General features: G+C 40.3%; 1 protein-coding gene across 2 annotated transcripts in view; it reads left to right on the plus strand.

Moving 5' to 3' along the window:
- Positions 1-24,145, plus strand: part of ARL15 (ADP ribosylation factor like GTPase 15) — a 431,830-nt gene that overhangs the window by 12,281 nt on the left and 395,404 nt on the right. Inside the window, exons 2-3 of one of the 2 annotated variants that reach the window (XM_034960100.3) lie at positions 12,923-12,940; positions 15,958-16,014. The exons of the other annotated variant lie outside the window; for it this stretch is intronic. Coding sequence (XP_034815991.1) covers positions 15,961-16,014 — 54 coding nt within the window. The 5' untranslated portion in view covers positions 12,923-12,940; positions 15,958-15,960. The remainder of the gene's footprint in view (positions 1-12,922; positions 12,941-15,957; positions 16,015-24,145) is intronic. 2 annotated transcript variants of the gene reach the window in all.

A 24,145-nucleotide genomic window follows, 5' to 3' on the forward strand; every position in this document is an offset into this window, starting at 1 on the left:
GCCATCTAGATGTAGTTTTAAGAAGGTGGGCCGTTAGATTGGTAAGGGTTAGGGTTTTTCCTAATCTAAAGTGAATCCATAGGTAGACAATGGGGTGCGGGAACTTAGTACACTGGTAAGAAAATATTTGAAATTATAGACTGAGATCTGAGTTATAGGAAAGGAAGGAAGGGCACATATAAAGTAGAAGATTTCTACTTTCTTCTACTTTCTCACGCCTGTAATCCCAGCACTTTGGGAGGCCGAGGTGGGCGGATCACAAGGTCAGGAGATCGAGACCATCCTGGCTAACACGGTGAAACCCCGTCTCTACTAAAAATACAAAAATTAGCCGGGCGTGGCAGCGTGCACCTGTAGTCCCAGCTGCTGGGGAGGCTGAGGCAGGAGAATGGCGTGAACCCGGGAGGCGGAGCTTGCAGTGAGCCAAGATTGTGCCACTGCACTCCAGCCTGGGCGACAGAGCGAGACTCCGTCTCAAAAAAAAAGAAAGTAGAAGATGGAAGGGCCTGGTGGTCTTGATGAGGCTGAACCATAAATGTTGTATGGAGTAACAAGTCAGAAAACTGGAGGGAAAGAAAGTTCAATGTGGTCAGACAATAGGGGTGTGAATTGAAGACTGCAGAGGTCAGAGGTAGACTCTCCAAGGGGAGAGAAAACTAAAAATTATTTCCACAATACTATGCTCCTTATCATTTTAATTAGATAGAAGTCATGATCACAGAGCCCATTTTAGCTTTACTAACAATGCATCCAGATTACTATACAATTGTTCCAGACATAACATAAGAGGGCTAACCTTACAAACTGCCCTAACAAAACAGCCCTAAGCAGGCTGCCCACAACAAAACAAACTCCAGGCTCCAACAACTGCCTGCAACCAGATTTCAGTCCTGTTGGAAAGGCCTTGGCCTGGGCCATCTTCATTAGCTTCTGGACTCAGCACTTCAAACTACCAATTCTCTGCCCCAGGAACCTGAAGCTGGCAGGTCTCAATCCCAGGGACCCCTCCAAAGAAATCCAGCCTAGTGATAGATCCAGACAGCAACTGAGTCCCTTGAGGGGGGTCCAGTCTGCCCATTCATCAGGAACTAGAACTCCCCTGGTAGTGCAACCCCTCTTAGTAGAAAAAAATAGGCCGAGAGTCTTACGAATCCAGTAATTGAGCTGTGGGTTTAGTAATCTGAATGAGGACCCTCTGTAGCACAATAAACCTGGGCCTAATCTTCTCCCAACTACCTAAACCAGGGAAATGCTAGATGAAATAGCACCTTTCATATTAAGGTCATCCTTACTGTACACTGCTCTGTGCCTCCTTTCCAATAAGCCCATCTCACACTAGTACCTGCCCTTTCCAGCCTTTCCATACAACCCTCTGCCACAGTGGTGGTGGTGCATTAACTCTGCAGAACTCGTTAGGAAAGAGGGCTTCTCTTCTCCCAACCTTTCACTACCAAAACAGAATTGAGGGTCCTTCCAGGGCCACTGCAGGGCTGCCTCAGACAGCGAGGCCTGTTAGACACTGCACAGAAGTGCCTGGCCAAGGGGGCAAGTGGGGCTGAAATCCAGCCCCTGCTTGGCTTGCCCAGATCCCCATTGTGAACTGGCACAGAGGTGCCTAATGTGCTAGCCATGACCCAGCCTCGGGCCTTTGTTCCTGTCTGTGTTATAGGACAGAGCACATTGTGGCACAGTGCAGGGCTGGGTTGCAGGCCTCTTAATATGCCCAGAACCTGGCACAAGTACACATGACAGGTGCTGAGTAAATATTTGATTGGACTGAGATGCTGCACATAATAATGGTCAGGGGCAGAGCCAGACTGCCTGCATTTGCATTCAAGCTCTGTGACTTACCTGCTTTGCAGCCTCCGTGCCTGTTTCCTTGTATGCAAAGTGGGTGTAATGATAGTATTAAATACCTACCTCGCAGAATTGAGTTAATGTATATATAAAGCATTTAAAAGAGAGCCTAATTCTGTAAGTACTACAAAAGTGTATATAAAACAAGGACTTATGGTACTGTTGTCACCAAAAAGATTTTGCTCCATTTCGATTCATTTTCCCCCTACCAGCCTTCCAAAAATCTCCCTGCCTCTGCCTAATACGCATAGTGTAGGGTAACTGGGTTAAAGACACTTCAACTGCTTGCTGGTGTTTTAAGTGGCAGCTATTTCTGATTCACAGGGTGAAAGGTCCTGGCAGGGAAGAGGGTGGCCCACATCTCTCCTCAGGCCAGTTATGCTTACAGCTGTTACCTAAGTTCGGCCACACGAGCCGACTCAGTAGATGAGTTTTCTGAGGTGCTACTCTGGAATTCTGTTATTGTTTGGAGCCTTCAGTTCCTATTTCATTGGAGTCAAACAATTTGAAAGTCAAGTTTCTGCTTTTGAGAAGCAGAGCATGTGATTTATTGGCCAGCTCTTTTATCCCTTCTTCCTGTATGAATGTTTCCTGAGAGGCAGGGTATGGTAAAGGAAGGAGCATTGGGACGATTTATTGGGTAATGTTGCTGTTCTTGGTCATTTTGAATGTTTCCTGAATGAGGCTGGTTCTCTTTTCAAGTCACTGGGCTAAAGTAGAAAACCTCTTGGGATTATTGGATTTCTCTCTTTGTTTCATTTTGTATAGAAATGTATATTTTATATTGTTCACCAGTAATTTTTTTTCAGTGTAACATACTTTTTCCTATGATTTTTTGGGATTTCTATGTGTGTTTTAAAGGTTGGGTCATTTAGATGTGATCACGCGATTGCTCCTAGGTTTCCTTTGCATTTCCTGACTCTTTCAGGGTCCCTACTGACCTGGCCTTGGGCTGTGGGTAGCATCACTTTTTGAGCCTGGAGTGCAGCCCCTCTTTATTATTTCTGTGGATGTAGGCTGCAATTTTTATGCATCCTGAGATTCCTGTGCTAGTGATGTTTTAGTTTCATTATGTCATTATTTGGGGAGAATACCTAACTATACTGGGGATCTTTGTTAATACCCATAGGTGACTATTTTCCATTTCATGTCTTCTGAGTTCTTCCTGTTTTATCATAAATAATTAATCATGTGCGCTTAATATTCACTTGAAATAGTTTCATAAAATGGACTCAGTAAAAATTTCGATTCCATGTTGAGAAAGATCTTGCATTGCTAATTCTAAAATTCTTCACATCAGATTCTTTGTAAGAGAACACAAATATAATGAAACAAGTTGCTTAAAAAGTTGAAAAGCTGTGCAAGATGTGATGCATATTTTAATACTTTCTACAAAGGTTGTCTTGAATAAACCATCGTAAAAGTGAGTGATTATTAAAACATGAAGGAGATGAAGAATCAAGAGTTATAGTAAGCTCATTGATGATTCAGTCTTTTCCTCATCTGTCTTAAAGCAGTTCTTTTCTATTTCCCCAAATCCAGAGTGCTTAAGAGTTCATCTGAGGGAAAGATTATTTATCCCAATTGCTTTATATAACTGCAGTGAGTGATATTAAGACAATAAGCAGTAGCAACAATAACAAATACATATGCTTCTAACACTATGAGTAGTATTTTCCTGTGCATTCAAAATTAACAAGGACTTTTGTTTTATTAAATGATATTTTAATCAGTGTTTATGTGCCTGAAATGAAACATAGTCGCTTTAGGTCCTCAATTTTAATTCTGCTGTGTAGCCCTGTGTTAAAAGATCTTGCAGCAAGACAAGGATCTGTCAGGTTTTAAAGTATTCTATAAGGCTGGATTTCAGGTTAGTTTTGGGAGAAGAAAAGCCCTACCTTCCCTTCTTTCTAATCTCCCTCTTTCCTTTTCTGACCTTCCTTACTCAGCAAATACTTATTGTGAGCTTAATGTTTGGCAGGCATTTGGGCATCCTAAATAATACAGGGATGACCCTTGTAACTACTGAGACTGTAGCCTGTAACACTGAACGTAATATACATATGTCTTTCTTTCAACTACTGAACTCCACCTTAGTAGTTTGAAAGCAGCTGTAGATAATAGATAGGCAGATGGCTGTGGTTGTGTTTCAACAGAACTTTATTGGCAAAACCAGGCAGTGGACTGGATTTTCCCACAGATTGGAATTTGCCAGCCTCTGGGTTAGTGGAATAGGATTTACCTACCTCCTCAAAGAAGAGAGGCAGTATTGCATGATACTTTTCATTGGCATTGGAGTTTTGGCTTTTGGACTTGGGGAGAACCTTTAAAGAAGAGCAAGACAGTTTGGGAGGCCAAGGCAGGCGGATCACATGAGGTCAGGAGTTCAAGACCAGCCTGGCCAACATGGTGAAACTAAAATACAAAAATTAGCTGGGTGTGGGTGGCACGTGCCTGTAGTCCCAGCTGCTTGGGAGGCTGAGGCAGAATTGCTTGAGCCCAGGAGGCGGAGGTTGCAGTGAGCTGAGATCGTGCCACTGCATTCCAGCCTGGCGACAGAGTGAGACTTCGTCCCAAAACAATAAAAAAAAAAGAAAAAAGATGATATGATGAGTGGCTTTAGTTGTTTGAAGGGCATAAAGTCTTCTATGAATCTGAGCAGGTCATGATCATAGGCAGGCCAGGTATTGGTTCAGGTAAAGAAGAATTCTCTTAAGATTTGTTCATCTTCCTTGAGTAGGAAATGACAGAACAGAAGCTGGGTCCCTGCCTGTTAGGGACCTGCCTGAAAGGGGTTCATGCACTGAGTGAGAGGTTGGAATAGATGCAAAGTTCCTTTCAACTTTTTCCTTGCTTCTAGGTTGGTCCTAATGTATCAGCCAATCTCTCTTCACTTTACTATGAGTTATTTAAGAAAACATTGTGGTATAGGGGAGGAACTAACATGTTACTTTTCATTTAGGCAGTGGAGTTTTTTCCAACTAATTTTATGCAGAACTATTAAACAAGGGATATTTTACTATATTTGACTTTTTACAAGCCTATATTTATGATATTTACTTACATGTTTATTATTATTATATATTAATCAGTGAGGACAATGAAGCTGTTCTGATGAACACAAAAACTGCCTTTAGACATGGTTGAGAACTGAAGGCTTATCAAATAGTTTATTTGGTTCTGCATTTTGTTCTCTTTTTGGTGTAGCATTGAGGAAAAACAGGATTCCAACAGAATCATAGTTGCAAATGTTACAGATTGGAAAGTAGCTCACTGTGCAATGTTGAGCTGATCTTCAGTGAGAAGGCAGAACATAGGTTTTATCATGAGGCTTGATCTCTCCCCCTACCCCAAGTTACTCTGGCAGCATGAGTTATGTGTGGGTGGTGTGTGTTAAAATTTTATATACAGTACATTTGAACATGTTGTTTCTCATTTCAGTCTCTAATTAAAATTCAATTTCTACTTAAAAGTATTTCTTGAATATCCAACTGTCTCTTTGCAACACCGTGTGAGGTTGAAGAGTTGGAAAAGGACTGGCTTAGAATTAGACCTAGGCAGTAGTCTACCTTCTGCCACTTGCTAGCCTCGGGCTAGTATCCTTTTGTTTTTTTAATATGAGAAACAGGCCTGGAAATACCCATGTTGCTCTAATTGTGAGCGCTGAGTGAGATGACAGTATAAAAATACCTAGCGCATAGTAGAACCTTAGTAAATGCCTTTTTTTTCCTTCTCTTGTGACTTGTAAGATAAGGCCATCCTTTTAAATTGAATTGTGCGTGGTTCTACTCGATTTCTATAGGTATAGTTACTAGACATTATTCACTATCTTAATGAAACGCTTGAATAGGAACTCTGCCCTCAGAAATGCAAACTGTTCATCTGAAAGGAGTGGGCTTACAAGGGTCTATAGCTCACCTGGTTCATGGGTTGTGATTCTGCCTTCTGGTTTGAGAGTGAAGGGAGGACTTTGGAGAGATCCGCTTGCTGATAACAAGTGGAGGGCAGGAGTTTCAGTGGCTTGCTTATCCACACGACATGTCAGAAACATAGGCAATGACTATACTGCCTTTAGTTGTTAGATTTTTATATCAACCTCCACATATCTGTTCTCTTTAGTCCTTAGCACTAAAACCCATTCATAAAGAAGGGCCAGTGTGCACACCTTTGGAGAAGCAAGAACATCAATAGCAAGGGAGGGAGGGAGGGCTCCTGCCACTTGGCAGCCAGGCTTTAGGGATAGGGGTAAGGAGAAAATCTACAAGACTTAGGAAAAAGTGGTATCCCTTGAAAAAGAAAAGGGAAATAGGGTGAGTCCCTGGGGAAAAAAGTAGGTAGATACTACCACCTGAGTTGGGCACAGGGATCCCTGGGACTTACAGAAAACCCCAAGTAGTTCCCTGAGCATATAGATTGGCGCTATTTGTCTTCAGCAAGTATGAGACAGTGGTATAGCTGCTCATAGGAATCTCAGAGGTTGGGGTATCAGATGCTGAAGAGTGGCTCAAAGAAATTGGCTGTGAACCCAAGCCCCAGGGGAGCCCAGTTAAGATTCCGTAGGGCCTGGCAGTTGTGGCTGGGAGTTGGGTTTCTGTTAAGATTACTCTTAAACTATTAAATAGTTTTAAGCAGGAGGTGATAGCACCAGATTTACATGTTGAAAACTTGCTCTGGCTGTTGAATGGAAGATGGATTATACAGGGATCAGATGGGAACTAGTGGGGCCTGTTCAGGAGACTCATCCACATTCCAGTAGTAGATGTGGGTGGCTTGGCTTTGGATTCACTAGGTGTGAGAAAATATCTTCCCTTTGCTAAGCACCTGATGCTTGCTTATTTAATTCAGTAGAGTTAGTAGCTTTAGTATTATTATAGTTAGCCTTTTGTATCTGCGGGTTCTAGATCTGCAGATTCAATGAACTGCAAATTGTAAATATTTGAACAAAAAAATATAAAAAATAATACAAAATAAAAAATACAGTCTAATAATTACACAACATTGTCATTGTATTAGGTATAAGTAATCTAGAGATGATTTAAAGTATACAGGTGGATATGTGTAGGTTACATGCAAATATTACAGCATTTCATATAGGAACTTGAGCATCCACAGATTTTAGTATCTGCAGAGGGTCCTGGAGCCAATCCCCCATGGAAACCAAGGACTGTCTGTTCTCTTTTCTCATCTGAGGACCACTTATTGAAGTTCAGGGTGGATGAGTTTTCTAAAGTAACTCACTGAATGGTTCAAACCCAGGTTTGTCTAACCTCAAAGCTTACCTTTCTTTTCCCTCCACAGTTAGAAAAACAAGAAGAAAAGTTGAGATTGCCTAATTAATAGGCAAATAGAAATTTTTTTGAACCTTTAAGTGGCTGTTAGACCACGTTCTCCTGTAGTCAGCCTTTTCCTGGCAGTACAATAATTTTTGTAAGTTAATATAGAAGTACTGATTCAGTAAAAGGGGTTGGCCATTTGAATATTTTGAGGACTTTAAATATAGATTTGACAGTGTAGGTATCATGCCCAAAGAAGTGGCTTAAAAAGATAAATTCAAGGAAAGAACCCCTAAACAATGATTTCTAAGGTTTTAGTAGAAGGACAGTGCTGAAAAGTTGTGTTCATTTAATTATATTAAAAACGAATGGGACGTAGGGAATGGAAGATGAATTCATACTCTGGATAATTGAATAAATATAATTTTCCTTATGATTCTAATTAATTTTGCTTCTAAGTGCCTAATGGACAATGCATGGCAAAGTAGATGCCTATCATTATAATAGCATTAAAAATATTAAATATTATTGAATATTAAAATGTTGAGTGATGCTGGACACGGTGGCTCATGCCTGTAATCCCAGCACTTTGAGAGGCCAAGGAGGGCGGATCATGAGATCAGGAGATCGAGACCATCCTGGCCAACATGGTGAAACCCCGTCTCTACTAAAAATAGGAAAATTAGCTGGACGTGGTGGCACTCACCTGTAATCCCAAGCTACTCAGGAGGCTGAGGCAGGAGAATCGCTTGAACCCAGGAGGTGGGCAGAGGTTGCAGCGAGCCGAGATCGTGCCACTGCCCTCCAGCCTCATGACAGAGTGAGACTCTACCTCAAAAAAAAAAAAAAAAGGTTGAGTGATAGTTGATATAATCTTATATAATGTAGACTAAAACTTCTTCAGTTTAAACATGTCGCATTGCCAATCTGGACAATATTGTGAGGCCTGGCTAAAAAATGGATGTTGTTTATTGTTTTGCATCAGTTGCTGGCTCTGTTGAGACAGAGTGGTAAGAGAGAAACTTGGATTTGGAATGTTTACTCCTTTGGGGAATCTCAGAGTTACCATTCTGGGTTACAGTATTTGCAGTAAGAAGTCACAGGAGTTAGTCCTGGTAATGCAGGTGACAGCAGGCGGAGACACCAAGAGTACAGACAAGGCCTGAATGCAAGGCATCTGTAGAAGCTGATGGCAGACTGCAGCCTCTGGGGCTTCCTGGTATGTGGGGCCCCATTATGCAAATGCTTAGAGGAAGTTGTGTGCCTGGAACATAGCAGATATTCAATTAAAATATACATTATATGTCAATTACAAAATATATAAAACAAAATACAAATCTGAAGCTCACTGTATTTCCTTTTATAACTCATTGAATCCTCTTAGTACCCAATGAAATAGGTACTACTATGATCCTTATTTTACAAATGACAAATTAAGATGCACAGAGGTTAAGCAACTTGCCCAAGCTCCTACAAATAGTAAGTTTTATGGCTGGGATTTGATTCCAGAAAGTCTAACACTGAAAGCTGTTAGATTTGCTCTTAATGTCTCCCAGAACTGCTTCTCAATAAATATTTGTGGATTATTGAATTGAGTGTCTAATGCTGTGACTTTTTACGGTAGAATACTGTGTTTGCCTATGCAAGGGGTTTGGGAAGCAAAGCTGTTGAAAGCTTTTTTGGCATCTCTTTTATTGTCTATAATATTGTTAGAATGACCACGTCTGCTCTTAAAAATAGCAGTACCGGAAATCCACCCTCTCCTGCACATTCTCTCTTTTTTTTTTTTCTTCATAGGACTTGCCACCATCTAAGTTGATTTTATTTGTTGTTTTGTGTGCCACTACCACTGGAGTGTAGGCTCCATAAGAGCAGGGACTTTGCTCTCACTGTTCCGTCCCCAGCATGGGACATGGCTGGGCACAAAATGTGTGGTCAATGCACATATGAAATTGTTTAATTAATGAAGAGAATTAATACAAAGTTCATTGGTGCTTCAGCTTGGGCATCTAAAATCCTTGAGCCTTTCAAAGGAATTGCCGATCTATGCTACACTTGCCACCCTGGGGCATCAGTGGTTTAGGGAGTTACAATGCCTGGGCTGAGTTCTTCTAGTTGTTAATGACGTATGGAAAATTCTTTTGCTTGAAGTTAATGAGACAGGCCTCTTACTTCCTTGCAAAATATGCTGTAGGCTTTCCAGAATCCCGTGTGCTCTTGCAAGTCTCATCTACTCCTTACAAATCTGAATTTGATAGGTTTCTGCCATGCATGAGAAGCTGGTGCCTATATTCAGTTTTTATTACCCATATGCCTTATTGTCGGTACTTGTATTGAGGGAAAAACCTTATATGTCCAGGTAGGCTACAGAGTCAAAGAGGCTTGTCCAAAGTGTTATTTGTAGTAGGTGAGTGACACTGCATCTGCATGTTTTTCTTTTTTATTGGCCTTTGGTAGTCAGACTTTTATGATTTGTTGAATCATAAAATACATGTAAACTGTAAACCCGCTTTACTCAGTTTGTTTGACTTTATTTGCACTTGCTCATAATGATTGAGTTTGGCCCCCAAGTCCAAAAGACTTGAGTTCAAATTGTGGTTCTGTCACATTCTCTCAACCACTGTATCAATTAGGACTGGAATTGGTTGGAATATAGTGGCTTTGACAGTTTCATTTTTTGCTCAGGCAAGTAAGTCCAGAAGTCATTAGGGCCCCAAGAAGCTTCTGCCTACTATATGTAGACTTTAAGCTTATGGTCCAAAATTAGTGCCAGAGCTCCTGCCATCACTTCTGCATTCCAGATAGCTGGATGGTGAAAGGGCAGAAGAAGAGTGTGCTTCCCTCCTGGAAGACTTGTAAGACTTACTAATTATATCTCATTTACTAGAATTTGATCATGCCGCCATTCCTAGCTGCAAAGGAAACTGAGGAATATAGTTTTTAAACTAAGAAACAGACTTGTCTGCAACTACACTCAGCCATTCTTCACATACTGATTTCTCTCTGGCTCTACTTCTCTTGGGGTTATTAGCAGGGTTGTTATTCTCCTCTGCTTTGTGTAGCTTTTCTTTTTTGTATAGTTTCTTTTTATTCATACTAGTAGCTTTGTAAATTTAGATTGCTGTGATTCTTCATGGTTTTGAAGTTATTTAATAGCTTTGCTTTTTGTATTCCCTCAGTTTTATTTTGCACTATGAACTGCTTCATCTTTTCAGTATTTTTCAACTCAAATTTGGGAGAAAAAGAATATGATTAGGTTAGCCTGGCCCTTCCTGCTAGGCCACACCATGGTTGTTGGTCAGCTACTAAGGCTAAACTGCCTGCTAGTTCAATCAGCTGTGGCATCTTGCCTGTGGGCCTTTGCATCTAAAAGGGTGGGGAGGCAAAACAGACTCTATAATGTGACCATGCTAAGTCCCTGACAAATGGAAATTCCTTTGGCAGGGAGTTAGAGATAAGTCTTAAAATGAGGATGTTTTGTATATTGATATGAATGCATTTTAATTAGTATGTAGATTGTCAGTTAATAGTTATCAATAATTGATATTGGACTGAGAAGCAATTATTTGCAAAGACTAGGAAGGTGTCTAGGGCATGCATTAGCAGCCCTCAGATGCTTGCGCATTATGGGATGTTTCTTGCTTTCACTTTTATCTGGAATGCCGTTTTCTTCTGTGCTCCTTTGAACTTGGATACCCCTCAATCTTTTGAGACTCAAAATTCAGGAGATGCTTCCAAGTCTTTCCTGACATGCCTATAAGAATGACTTTGATGCCTCTACTCTGTTTCCCTAAAGCCCATTGTGCATGCCCCTGATTGTGCTGAACACATTTACATTGCACTTGTCTGGCACAGGTATGTTTAATTACTGCTTTCTCCTGAACTGGAAGATCACTGATGCTAGGGTTTGGTCTTCTTTATGTTTGTATACTTAACACTTACCTAGAAGTGCTTGCCACATTAAGGATGCTCTGGGCCAGGTACAGTGGCTCATTCCTGCAATCCCAGCACTTTGGCAGGCCGAGGTGGGAGGATCACTGGAGCCCAGGAGTTTGAGACCAACCTGGCCAACATAGTGAGAACTCATCTCTACAAAAAAATAAACAAAATTAGCTGGGTATGGTGGCGTGCGCCTGTAGTCCTAGCTATTTGGGAGGCTGAGGTGGGAGGATTGCTTGAGGCAATCCTGGACAGGAGGTCCAGGCAGCAGTGAGCCAAGACTGCGCCACTGCACTCCAACCTGAGTGACACAGTGAGACCCTGTCTCATAAAAAAAAAAAAAAAAGCCCTGCAAATGTTTTTTTCGTTTTCTTTCTTTGAACTGAGTTTTAAAATTCCCAGTGCCTGGTCAAAAGTGAAGGAATAAATTCTCCAAGATAAGTGGTACTCATTATTTTACTCTAAGTTAGAAGGGGATTTCTCTCCCTCTATACTTTTTAATCAGAATTTTCAGAACGAGAACTATTCTTACCTTCAGCATTTCAGCCAAAATCTGCCTGGATATTACGTGTGATTTTTAGTGATGTTTTATAGAAGATGGGCTAACATTTTGCTGGATGAAATCTGTAACTTCTGATATGATGATTTATGCTTTCATTTGGTTATTTTTGCTAGATGACTTTTCAAATCTCAGGTTATTTCTGCTAGATGGCTTTTCAAATCTTTGTGATTGAATTTCACAGAGATCATGTGCTAATAATGATGATTGTTATTTTTTAATAGGGAGAGGATTGATTCCTTTTTGAATACTGATTGAACTCTTACATATTCCATCCATGGACATTGGTAGATTACTTGGAAGTATAGATGCTCTTGGCGTGCTGTTGGCACTGTTACCACTGAAAACATTTTTAGAAAATGTTGAGAGGCGAATTTTATTAGCTTTGCTTTAGATTGCAAATGTTTCTCTTTGGGTGGATTATCATCATCCTTTTTCCTAATTTGAAGAAGCTATAAAATATATGCTGAGGAGCAAAATGCTCTACATTTTGTAAACAAATCCTCACTTTATTTTGTAATTAGTTAAAAAAAAAACTTACTTTTTTCCCATTTGGGGAAAATTACTTTGAAGTGTACTAAGGGAGTTGTGAAATAATGCACTGTTAATGTTTTCAGTGACAATACTAACAGAAGGAGATGCCAGTTCTGAAGTAGGTGGCATTCCCAAGTGTTATTTCCACTCTGGAGGAGTGACTAAAGCATAATTGACAGACACGACCTTTACTCAGAAAGGATTCCACCCACGCGGCACTTTAGCGTTCCCATGTACCTTGGAACGGGTCGTCACTCTCTGTATCCCCCATTTATTGCATCTTTGCCTTCAGCCCATTTGTCTGCTATTAAGAGGAAATGCTGGGTCTTTGTTAACCTTATTTGGAAATAGAGGACCCAAGCTAGGGCCTCATTCGAAGGGGTTTTACTGCTCCCGTATGCCCTTTCTTGTTTTACCAGTTTTAACATACTGCTTGCAGGACTCTGAAGAACTGGCTTGGCTGTTTTAACTTTTTAATTTTCATCAAGCAGAATTATAGAGGAGAAGATAATATAACTGTCATCTTGCTTTGTATCAGGATGAGGGATTGCACAGGACATCAAAATTAGAACTGTCAATTATATTAAGTATAAAAAATAGCTCTCTAAAAGAATATTGTGTTTATTAGCCCTCTGATGGAACTCAAATTATACCTTGATACCATTTTTTGGACTGTATAGTAAATAACGTTTATTTTCTGCCATCTTGTTGAAGTTTTGTTTTCTCCTTTATTTTCATGCTTACCTTTGAAATTTCTTAGGGAAAACAACAATAAACTGTAAGTAATCACATTAATTTCAAATTTAGTATTCTTTTTCTTTTTTCTGTCTTAGGCATTCTTTTTCTATAGACCTCTCTTAAACAGATTGTAGCCAATCTGTCTTGTTTTTGACATCTTTTTTGCTGTTTTATTAGATGAGGCAGCAAAGAAGATGAGATTCATTTTTGAAATAATATTCTTTAGTTCTTCCTCAGGGAAGTCTAGATGTAGATTTATGAATATTACTGTAGAGGCTACCGGGTCAGAGTTTATCTGAGATAGAAACTCATTCTTTTATTGGAAATAGTTAACTACTTATCCTTCATTCCAAGTTATGCCTTATGTCTCATGGGTTTACAGTTAAAATAGTTTCTTGCCAATATAGCATCTATACAGGGAAATAATATAATTATTTAAAATTTATTACCAGTTCATATACTGTGATCAAAGGAAGTTTGGTTATGTTTTTAAATATATGTATCCGACTCCTAGTAATTAGAGGGAAGAGGCCATTGTTGAGAATATTATTGTTAGAATGAATTTACAAGCTGGGGCAATAGACATGCCACCTGGCCTGAGGTCGGATGTTCAAGGATAAGGCAGTATTTGTAAGGATTAGAGATTAGAGAGAATGAGGTAATATGGTTAGTTAGAAAAAAAGTTACACAAAATAAATTGAGGGTTTTCAGGGTAATAATTTTAGCAATCCCAACAACAATACTTGTACATTTTGAGAATATGAAAAGGAGTGGAAAGTAGGTTTTTAGTAACTGAAGAGTAAATATTTCTCCCTCATAAAAAGAGTTATTCTCTCACGATAGGCGCTAGAGCCCTTTCATATGGCACTGGGAATATCTACTTTTTAAAAAACAAACGTTGCTCTGTACTGGTTAGGATTAGGTTAGGCTGTGAGAGACACACAACAATTTTTAAACAAGTTAGAGGGCTGGGTGTGATGGCTCGTGCCTATAATCCCAGCATTTTGGGAGGCCGAGGGAGGTGGATTACTTGAGCTCAGGAGTTCGAGACCAGCCTGGGAAACATGGCAAAACCCTGTCTCTACAAAGAAATTAAAATATTTGCTGGGCATGGTGGCATGCGCCTGTAATCCCAGCTACTTGGGAGGCTCAGGTGGGAGGATCACTTGAGCCCAGGATATTGAGGATACAGTGATTCCAGATTGCACCACTGTACTCCAGCCTGGGCAATCAAGTGAGACCCTGTCTCAGAAAACAAAAAGTTACAGGTTGATTTCTATTTCATGTACAAAGTCTGGAAGAGGAGGGAATGGCAACTCTGCTGTCATTTGCATCTTTGGGTTCTCTTATCTGTATGCTCTACTTCATGTGTCCACTGTTCTCATTGTGCCGTCACAACCCAAGATTGTCACTGGAGCTACATTAAGTCTCCGTTACAGCCTGGAAAAGAAGTAGGAAAGGCAGAAGAGCAAAAAAGGGCTCTTCTCAGAGTCAGTTCCCTTTAAGCATCTTTCAGTTACATCTCATTTTGGAGAACTTAGTCACAGGACAACACTTAACCCCAAGAAAGGCTGGTAAATCTTTTATTCCAGGTGGCATAAAATAAGAGTTATCTTTCAGCTGGGGAAAATAACTTTTCCAGCTTACTCAGAGAGTTGTTCAGTCGTTCACTATTATGTTACAAAGGTACAACTTGGGGTAATTTCCAAAGGTAGATGGGAAGAATGATCTTGGACAAGGCAATGAGCGTTCTTAGTCTTGGGCTCTGAGGATGCCAGGGCATGGCCCTGGTTTGTTTTCAGTAGTGTATTTCATTCAAAATAAACCCAATAATGTTACAGTCATGATAGTAATAACTTAATAATAGATGTGATCACGATCCCCAGTATGAAATCATCAGCCATTTGTTTTGAACAATAGCACCATTGAACGTTTGGAATTATTTGAAAGTTTAGATTGAGTTTAAGTACTTCACTCAACAGAGTGTCCTAAGAGTTTGATTTTCCATTGCTGTAATTTTTATTTTTAATGTCCACGCATATAGCCTTTGGCTTTCCAGTCTTTTATTTACCAAATTCCTTCAATCATACAGAATTCAGTTTCTTGTGGATATTGTCTAAAGAGGCAAGAGCCTTTGGCAGAATGGGTCTGATGCGACTTGTTGGTCTTCCTCCAGGACTGCATCTCTGGAAGCCTTTTGGCTACCACAGAAAGCCAGGGATCCTATATCTTTGCCTCCTTGCCACAATGGATAAAACCGTGATTGCTGAGATTTATGACATTATAAACTTTAGGGAGAAGCTTTAACTTGTCAACAATAAACCATAATAACAGTGTTCGACTGTATAAAGTTAGGGTTATTTTGACTACATACTAATTTAATGTGCTAAAAATATTTCTCCAGCTAAAGAAAGGAAAAGAAACCAGTAGTCATGTTTGGTATGCATGGTTTTGTGAGTGGGCATGTGTTTTAGGAATCTGAATTTGATTTGGGAGTTAGAAGTTGTGAATTCTAAGTTGAGTACTGCCATTGATATTCTGAGACCAAGGACCTCAGTCTTCTGTCAAAATTTAGCCCATTCATAACTTTCAGCATTTAACTATGAGTGTTTCCCTTTTACAGAGATTTTTTTCTATCCATTATAAGGATTATAGACTTTTATGATCTAATAAGAATTGAACTGAAAAAGAAGTGCTTAAAAAGCTACTTATAGCAGCCAAATATTCATTATTAAAATGGGATATTAGAGCAAGATTTGAAAGAAGTAAAATTAAACCATTTAAATAAGTTACACTCCTTAAATGATGCTCTTGTATTAGAGGACAAAGTATCTGCCTTATAGTCCCAAGATAAAGCCACATGCCCCAGACTTTATTATCCCTGTCTTTGAGCTAGCCTAGAAAACAGACGGAAGAAATGCAGCCACTTCCTCATAAAACAGATGTTGGAATACAGCAGATTTTCTTTAAAGAGGGAAACAAGAGCAAGGGGAATGAAGGCAGTTCTTTGGTACAAACATTTTGTTGTAATCTCTTATTCTTATTTTAATCTTATAGAGAATGTCTGAATGTATCCAGATCTCATTTGCTGTTTGTAGAATTGGGATTTACACGGTAAGCAATGTATATTTTTGTGGTACCACATGTTGTGAAAAATAAGTGAAGACCCTAGTGTTGGAAATCATGTGGAGTGATGGCAATTATCCTCTACTGCTGATGGGGGTATAAATATATACAACCACTTTAGAAAGCAATAAAGCTGAACATGAGCATATCTTGTGACTGAGCAATTCTACTCCTAGGTATATAGCTCAGAGAAATTGTTGTGTAATTACCAGAAGACCTGTGTAGGAAAGGTTCCTAGTAGAAATATTCATAAAAGCAAAATGTTAGATGCAATACGAATGTCCATCAATAATAGATTGGACTAAACAATTATGGAGTTTTAATTTAACGGATTACAATACAGCAGCAAAAATATATGAAAAAATGATTGTGTGAATTACAGCTTGTAATAATACACCGTGGATGTATCTCACAAACAATGTTGAATGTAAGAAACAAGTCACGGGAAAATACATGGAGTACAATTTCATTTCTATGGAGTTCAAATACAGTAGAACTAAGCAATACATTGTTTTAGGGTTACATATGTTGATATACTATAAATAAAAGCAAAAATTCATATTGTGATTACCTCTAGGGCAGTAGTTCTCAACAAGGGGTGACTTTGCCCTCCAGGGGATATATGGAAGTGTTTGGAGACGTTTCCGGTTGTCACAACTGGTGGTCATGGTGGTGATATGCTACTGTCATCTTATGGGTTGAGGCCAGGGGTATTGCTAAGCATCCAAAATGTTCTGATTAAGAATTATCTGCCCAAAATGTCAATAGCGTGAGGTTGAGAAACTGTTCTAAAGCAGTGGAGGGAAGAAAAAGTGCTTTAAAAGTTATAGTAGGCCAGGCCTGGTGGCTCATGCCTGTAATCCCAGCACTTAAGGCAGATCACCTGAGGTCAGGAGTTTGAGACCAGCCTGGCCAATGTGGTGAAACCCTGTCTCTACCAAAAATACAAAAATTAGCTGGGCGTGGTGGCGGGCGCCTGTAGTCCCAGCTACTTGGGAGGCTGAGGCAGGAGAATCGCTTGAACCCAGGAGGTGGAGGTTGCAGTGAGCCGAGATCGTACCACTGCACTCCAGCTTGGGTGACAAGAGCGAAACTCGGTCTCAAAAAAAAAAAAAAAGTTATAGTAATATTCTGGGTTTTAACTTGAATGGTGAGCGCACAGTGTTTTTTTATGTTATTCTTTAAACTACATATTTACTTTATATACTTTTTGTATGTAGACATTTCACAATACAACAACAACAAAAATGAATATTTTAAGATGTTTGAGGTTTTTTTTTTTTTTTTTCCCACCAGCCTGTGTCAGTTGACCCAAATGCCTTGAGCTCATTTCTTAACTTGGGATTTTGGAGATGTATCTATGTAGATGAGCATGAAGGACTTTTCTAATCAGATTAAGTGATAAAATGTCTTGACATTTTCCCTTTAGAGGCCTAGGGTGGGGATTTGGAGACTAGATGGGAATATAGTGATACTTACTTTTAAAGACCAAATTATTTTCTAAGTAAGGACTTAAAAATATTTACATGAAGTAATCTTGTTTACTCATCTGCTTCGTACAGAAGAACATATGTATGTGTGTACAAAATGCTTAAGGAATTTGTTTAAAATGCATGATGTAAAAATTCTGAGTAAAAGATAGGAGTGCAGCTTGTAAGTTCCTTGAGGGCAGGGAGTCTATCTTGTGTTTGTCTTTATAGCCTTTACAATACCTTGCACAACATCTGGCACTGGGCAAATGCTCCATAGCTGTATGCCCAATTATATTAAGTTACAGTGAAAATAATTTTCTGTTTTGCCTTTGTTTGAATGTAAGAAAAAGCAGATTTTCTTTATTTCTTCTATCACCTTTTGTTTTAGCTGTCTCAGATGAGTATTTGTCCCCAGTTAGATTAATAGGTTACTTGAAAGCTAAACATGTTTTTTAGTTATTTTAAGTGAAGTTAATTCCTGAGTCTGTTTTCCCAGATCCTCTGAGAAGCAGTTGCCAAGTTGGGATTTGCATGCAAGTTGGGGAATGTCTATGAAGTAGAAAGAGGGAGGAAACCACGAAAGGTAGAGAGAGCCTTCAGACCATGCTGTAGGTCTGACATCTGTGAAGGAAGAGTGGGAAGGAAGGAGGGATGGGGAAGAATTTTACAATGCCATGTATTCCTGAGAAGTCTTGGCTGGATGGATGGGGCTTCCCTAAGCAAAGTTGCCTGTTGCTGGAGTTTCGCACTGGGCAACAACAACAGTGATTCCAGTACCTCTGCACACTTGGGCGCTGGCTGGCAGCCCAGTAGAAACACAATTTCTGCATGAATGCCATGGTAGACCTGAAGCTGTGGCAGCAAGAGGCCGTCAGTTAGTTGTGCTTCTCCAGAAAGGGAGCTCTGACTGGCATATTTCCATGGCTGCCGCAGTAAGCCAGCACAATAAGGTATTTCCATCTAGAACTTCGGAATATTGGAACTGCTGATATCAGAAATTGTATGTATTCCTCTTTGAATACCTAGCACTGAGCCTGGGCCTGAGACCTAACAGGTGTTCAGTCTCTGTCCCTGCTTATTTAATGAAGAAAGGCTGGTCATGGATTCATTCCAAGGGCAGATAAAAATCGGCCCTAAAACGAGAGAGTGTGATGATCTTAATTGTTTCCCACACAAAACTCATATGTTGAAGCCCTGACTCCGAATGTGATGATGTTTGGGGATGGGGCCTTTGGGAGATAATTAGGTTTAGATGAGGTCATGAGGGTGGGGCCCTCCTGATGGGATTAGCACTCTTATAAGAAGAGACACCGAAGGGCTTGCTTTCTCGCTCTCTCTGTCTACCATGTGAGGACATAGGAAGGTGGACATCTTTAAGCCAGGAAGAGATCCCTCAACAGAAACTGACCATGCCGGCACCCTGATCTGGGACTTCCAGGCTCTAGACCTGTGAGAAAATAAATTTCTGTTGTTTAAGCCACCCAGTCTAAGGTATTTTGTTTTGGCAGGTTAACACAGGGAGGAGAAAAAAAAATTCTTGTAAATTACAGATAACATAAACCAGAAAAAAAAAACAAAAACAAACTCTTATTAGCTCCTGTTGGAAAGAAATGCTGAGTTATGAGTAAAACAAAAAGTAGAAGAGGAAACCTAAAAAGATTATGGGTTAGCTTATGGGATGAGAAATAGTGTTAGATTGTTGAGCTGAGTTGTTTTTTTGGTGCTTTTAATGTTACTGCCAAATAGCAGCGAGTTAAAATACTTAGAAGTTAAGGAGCAAAAAGCCTTATATTTTACATATTAGGAATCCATATCTGAAGTGAGCAAGACCAAATTGGAACATATATAGGACAGAAAGCTTCCTAGGTTAAGTGTGTGATATACAGGTAAATGTATGCCTCCATTAAAAGGTTTAATAAAGATCATTACTCAGAGACAACAAAGGGTATCCAGTGCATGCTGTCCACCTTTCCCACTGAGGTTTGGAGTAGACAGACCTTTCTCCAGACCCTGAAAAGCAGTGATGCTTATTTAAAGGGCCTTAACTCAGGAAGATGTGGCAGGAAACTTAAGGTATAGGTAGAAAAACTTAGACATTATCAGTGGTGGAGATATGAAGGCTTCCAAAGCCCAGAACAAATTGAGACAGAGGGAAGCAGATAACAAACAAACAAACAAACAAAACAATCTTTAAAACCAAGCATCTGGTCCAAGGAGATAACTCCACTTCCTATGAGTACAGCACAGGAGATAGTGTTATTCTCCTAATGTAATGTAGGGATGTATCACAAAGAAGTAATTTAGTTTCTGAAACAAAAGGAGTCCTGTTATATGGATCTGTTTTGGATCTTAAGCAACATTCATTTGGTTCTGTTCAGGAGGAAGGAGGGGACGTAAATTTAGGCCAAGAGTTTATAGTACAATTGTGGTTCTATGATTTTATGAAATCCTGGCAATGAAAACAGGCCATGCTTAAGAATGTGATCTTGAAGTGAACCTTCTACCATCAGGCATGGATGAGCTCCAGGCCAGAGAGGCACACAAGGCATTGCTTTGGAATGCTCTTAGGAATGTCAGGGTAAGCATTTTCCAAAGGTGTTGCGCTGAGACTTTTCTGAGTTGGGAACTATAATACCACCATCATGGAGCCAGAAGCACAATGGTGGGCAATTAGCTGGTGCTGACAAGAAGCAGGTTAAGGGAGCAGTGATAATTTTAGCTTCTAGTGACCTTCCTGTGGGTTGTGGACCCTTTTGGCCAACATTGAACGGCCCAGATGAATGAAGCTAGGGCCAGTGAATCTTGCCCTTCTCCAGGAATGGTACTGTTTGAAGCACACAGAAGCCACAGGGGTGACTGTTTGGTTTTCTGTACCCAACAGCTGCGTGAACTAAAACTGAAACAAGTGATGGAGATTTGAACTAAATAATACCAGGGGAATATCCTGCATGGTTACAGATTTTGATTATCAAGAAGAGCTTTAAAAACTCTTTAAATTCTTCTTTGGCCTTTGCAGAAATTATTCTTTTGTCTCTTTTTTTTTTTTTTTTTTTTTTTTGAGACGAAGTCTCACTCTGTCACCCAGCCTGGAGTGCAGTGGCACGATCTCGGCTCACTGCAAGCTCTGCCTCCCGGGTTCACGCCATTCTCCTGCCTCAGCCTCCTGAGTAGCTGGGACTACAGGCGCCCGCCACCACGCCCGGCTAATTTTTTTTGTATTTTTAGTAGAGACGTGGTTTCACCATGTTAGCTAGGATGGTCTCGATCTCCTGACCTCGTGATCTGCCTGCCTCGGCCTCCCAAAGTGCTGGGATTACAGGCATGAGCCACCACGCCCGGCCTGCAGAAATTATTGAATGCGTTTTACTAGCAGAGAAAGCATTCATCCTTCAAAACAATAGCAGTAAAAATGGCATTCAGTTTCATCTTGAGATGAAGAGTCATTTGCTAGTGGGTAGAAATCATCCTTTTATCTAGTTACAAGATTTGCTTGTACCTACTTATATTCAATTTCTGTGACTTCTTTTTTGCGGGGGGAGGGAGGCAGGGAGAGCTACCTTTGTGATTACAGTAAAAAGGCAAAACAATTGTATGTTATTATTGGTATTACTACTGATAATATTAGTAACAATGTTATTAATACGATTATATATTATTAAAATTGCTTATTTTCATTTAGCTCTTTAGGTCTGGACAAATCCTACCCTAATTCAATTGGGTTATTACAATATACAGTGCTACATGTAAGGACACTGTATTTCCTATGGATGCTGTAACAAATTATCACAAACTTTGTGGCTTAAAACAACATAGATTCTCTTGTAATTCTGGAGGTCAGAAGCCTAAAGTGGGTTTCACTGGACTAAAATCAAGGTGTTGGCAGAGCTGTGTTCTTTCTGGACGTTCTGGGTAGGAATCCATTTTTTGCCCCTTTGTGCTTCTAGCAGCTATCTGTATTCCTCAGCTCATGGCCCCTTCTGGCAATGGCATACTTATAGCTTTTGCTTCCATTATCACATCTCCTCTATGACTCTGACACTCATGTCTCCCTCTTTATAAGGACGCTTGTGATGAAGTTGGGCCTACATGAATAATCCAGAAGAATCTCCCCATCTCATGATCCTTAATCATATCTGCAAAGTTCCTTTTGCCATGTAAGATAACATATTCACAGTTTCCTGGGATTAGGAAATGAACGTGTTGGGTTGTGATGGTAATTGACTCTATGGGGGACATTATTCTGCCTACCATAAGCACCTTAGTACGATTTTAGGACTTAGTACAATCTGTCCTCTTCTAGAGAAAAAAGAAAACCAGTGTAGCCTAGTCCTAATGCTGGGTGTAGAATGTTGTCATCATATATAAAACCAAGGTTAAAAATTTGTCAGATAGATCGGAAGTCTTGCACTCTGCAAATACTGGTTCTAGCAACAAATTAAAGAGCAGATTTAATATATGACCATTTGGAGAAGAGTGGTATTAACTGTACCTGTTTATTATGCCCCTTGGAGATTCCAGCGTAAGCATTTATTGTCAACTGTGTGGGATGCTGAGATGTCTGCAGTCATTATAAAGGAATGCAAAACTCTAAAACAAAGTGAGACACACCTTAATTACATAAATTCTGCATAATCATACATTTTAATGATTTGAGTGGAAATGAATTAAGATGTTGGCTTGGCTGTTTTTATAAAGACCAAAATAATAGTAGCTTAAGCAGAATAAGTTTCTCATATAAAAATCCAAGCTGGCCAGGCATGATGGTGTGTGCCAGTAGTCTCAGCTACTCAGGAGGCTGAGCCCAGGAGTTCAAGTCCAGCCTGGGCAACATAGCAAGAATCTGTCTCTCTTTGGGAGGCCGAGGTGGGCGGATCACGAGGTCAGGAGATCGAGACCATCCTGGCTAACACGGTGAAACCCCATCTCTATAAAAATACAAAAAAAAAAAAAAATTAGCCAGGCGTGGTGGCGGGTGCCTGTAGTCCCAGCTACTCGGGAGGCTGAGGCAGGAGAATAGCGTGAACTCGGGAGGCAGAGCTTGCAGTAAGCCGAGATTGCACCACTGCACTCCAGTCTGGGTGACAGAGCGAGACTGCGTCTCAAAAAAAATAAATAAATAAAATAAAATAATAATAATATAAAATTTTAAATTTAAGCCAGTAGTCACTTTGGAATCTAGCTCTTTGCTTCATGAGTCAGGGGCTCAGGCTCTTTCTAGCTTGTTGTTCTTCCATTGCCTCAGTGCTTCTGCTCATGTGCAGGCTGCAGGAGGTTCACCACTCCCGTATGTTTGTTTGTTCTGTGGGAAAGGGAAAGTGGAGGCCAAGTAGTTTCCTTCTGGGGGCATGATCTGGAAATCACAGACATCACTTGCCCTCACATCCCAGTTGCCAGAACTTAAGGCACGTGATGATACCTGACTACCAAAGAAGCTTGGAAAGGTGAACTCTAGTAAGCCTCCAAGACTCTAGGGGTTCTACTCCTAAGGGGGCATATAGAATGGATATTGGGGACAATCAGTCATCTTTTTCACAAGTACATGAGCTAAGGCAGTTTGATCTGAGACTAAGCCAACAGATGGTGCAGTGTACCTCAAAGACAGTGTGTAGGCAGAGAATCAGTGTTGCCTGTAGCCATTGTCAGGCACACACTGAATGAGCGCATAGTGTGGCAGCAAGACTGGTTTTGTGTTGTGTGGCAAATCCAGCTTCAGCTTCTGATTGGATTGATAATTGAGACTCTATGGGCCAAGATTGAATCTAGTGTTTTCTTTATGATATCAATATAGTTTATGTATTTTTGCCCACAGGCACATAAGCACACAGAGTTGTTCCTGGCAGTTTTATTTCTGTGGGTATAAGTGAGGGGTTATGTGTTTTATAACCTAGGAAATGAGAATTTATAAAGGTTTTTTTTTGAGACAGAATCTTGCTCTGTCATCCAGACTGGAGCGCAGTGGCGCAGTCTGGGCTCACTGCAACCCCTGCCTCCTGGGTTCAAGCAGTTCTCTTGCCTCAGCCTCCTGAGTAGCTGGGATTACAGGTGTGTGCCACCATGCCTGGCTAATTTTTGTATTTTTAGCAGAGTCGGGGTTTCACCATGTTGGTCAGGCTGGTCTTGAACTCCTGACCTCATGATCCACCCGCCTCAGTCTCCCAAAGTTCTGGGATTACAGGCATGAGCCACCGAGCCTGACCTAAATGTTTTCTTTCTTACCTTTAGTAAGCAAAATAATGTTCTCAAGTAGAGTGAGAACATCTGGCTAGCATACCACCTTTCTGGCAGGGGAATTTACAATTTTAGGTTTAATGAACCTATTGAGAGCCACAAATGTCCCTCCTAATTTCTATTTTTACAGTAAAATAGTTACACTGTGAAATACATAAGATTGATAGGACTGCTGTATTTTTCTTTATCATGTTTTGAAATTAGAGTCCAGGCAAGAACAAGATAAAATCTGTTTGCTTTAGGTGTTTTATTCTGGGGAATGCAGAATGTATCCTTTTCTCTCAAGATCAGGACTTCTCTGCCACATGCCTTTGTGAATCCAGCACAAGTCCCCTTGGGTGGCCCTTCTGGTTGAGTCTGACCCAGCATCAGCCGACTCTCTTTCTGCCCCTAAACCTGCTCATGCCCTGGGCTCCTTT

This window comes from Pan paniscus, chromosome 4, assembly GCF_029289425.2.
Source record: "Pan paniscus chromosome 4, NHGRI_mPanPan1-v2.0_pri, whole genome shotgun sequence".
NCBI classification, from domain to species: Eukaryota; Metazoa; Chordata; class Mammalia; order Primates; family Hominidae; genus Pan; species Pan paniscus.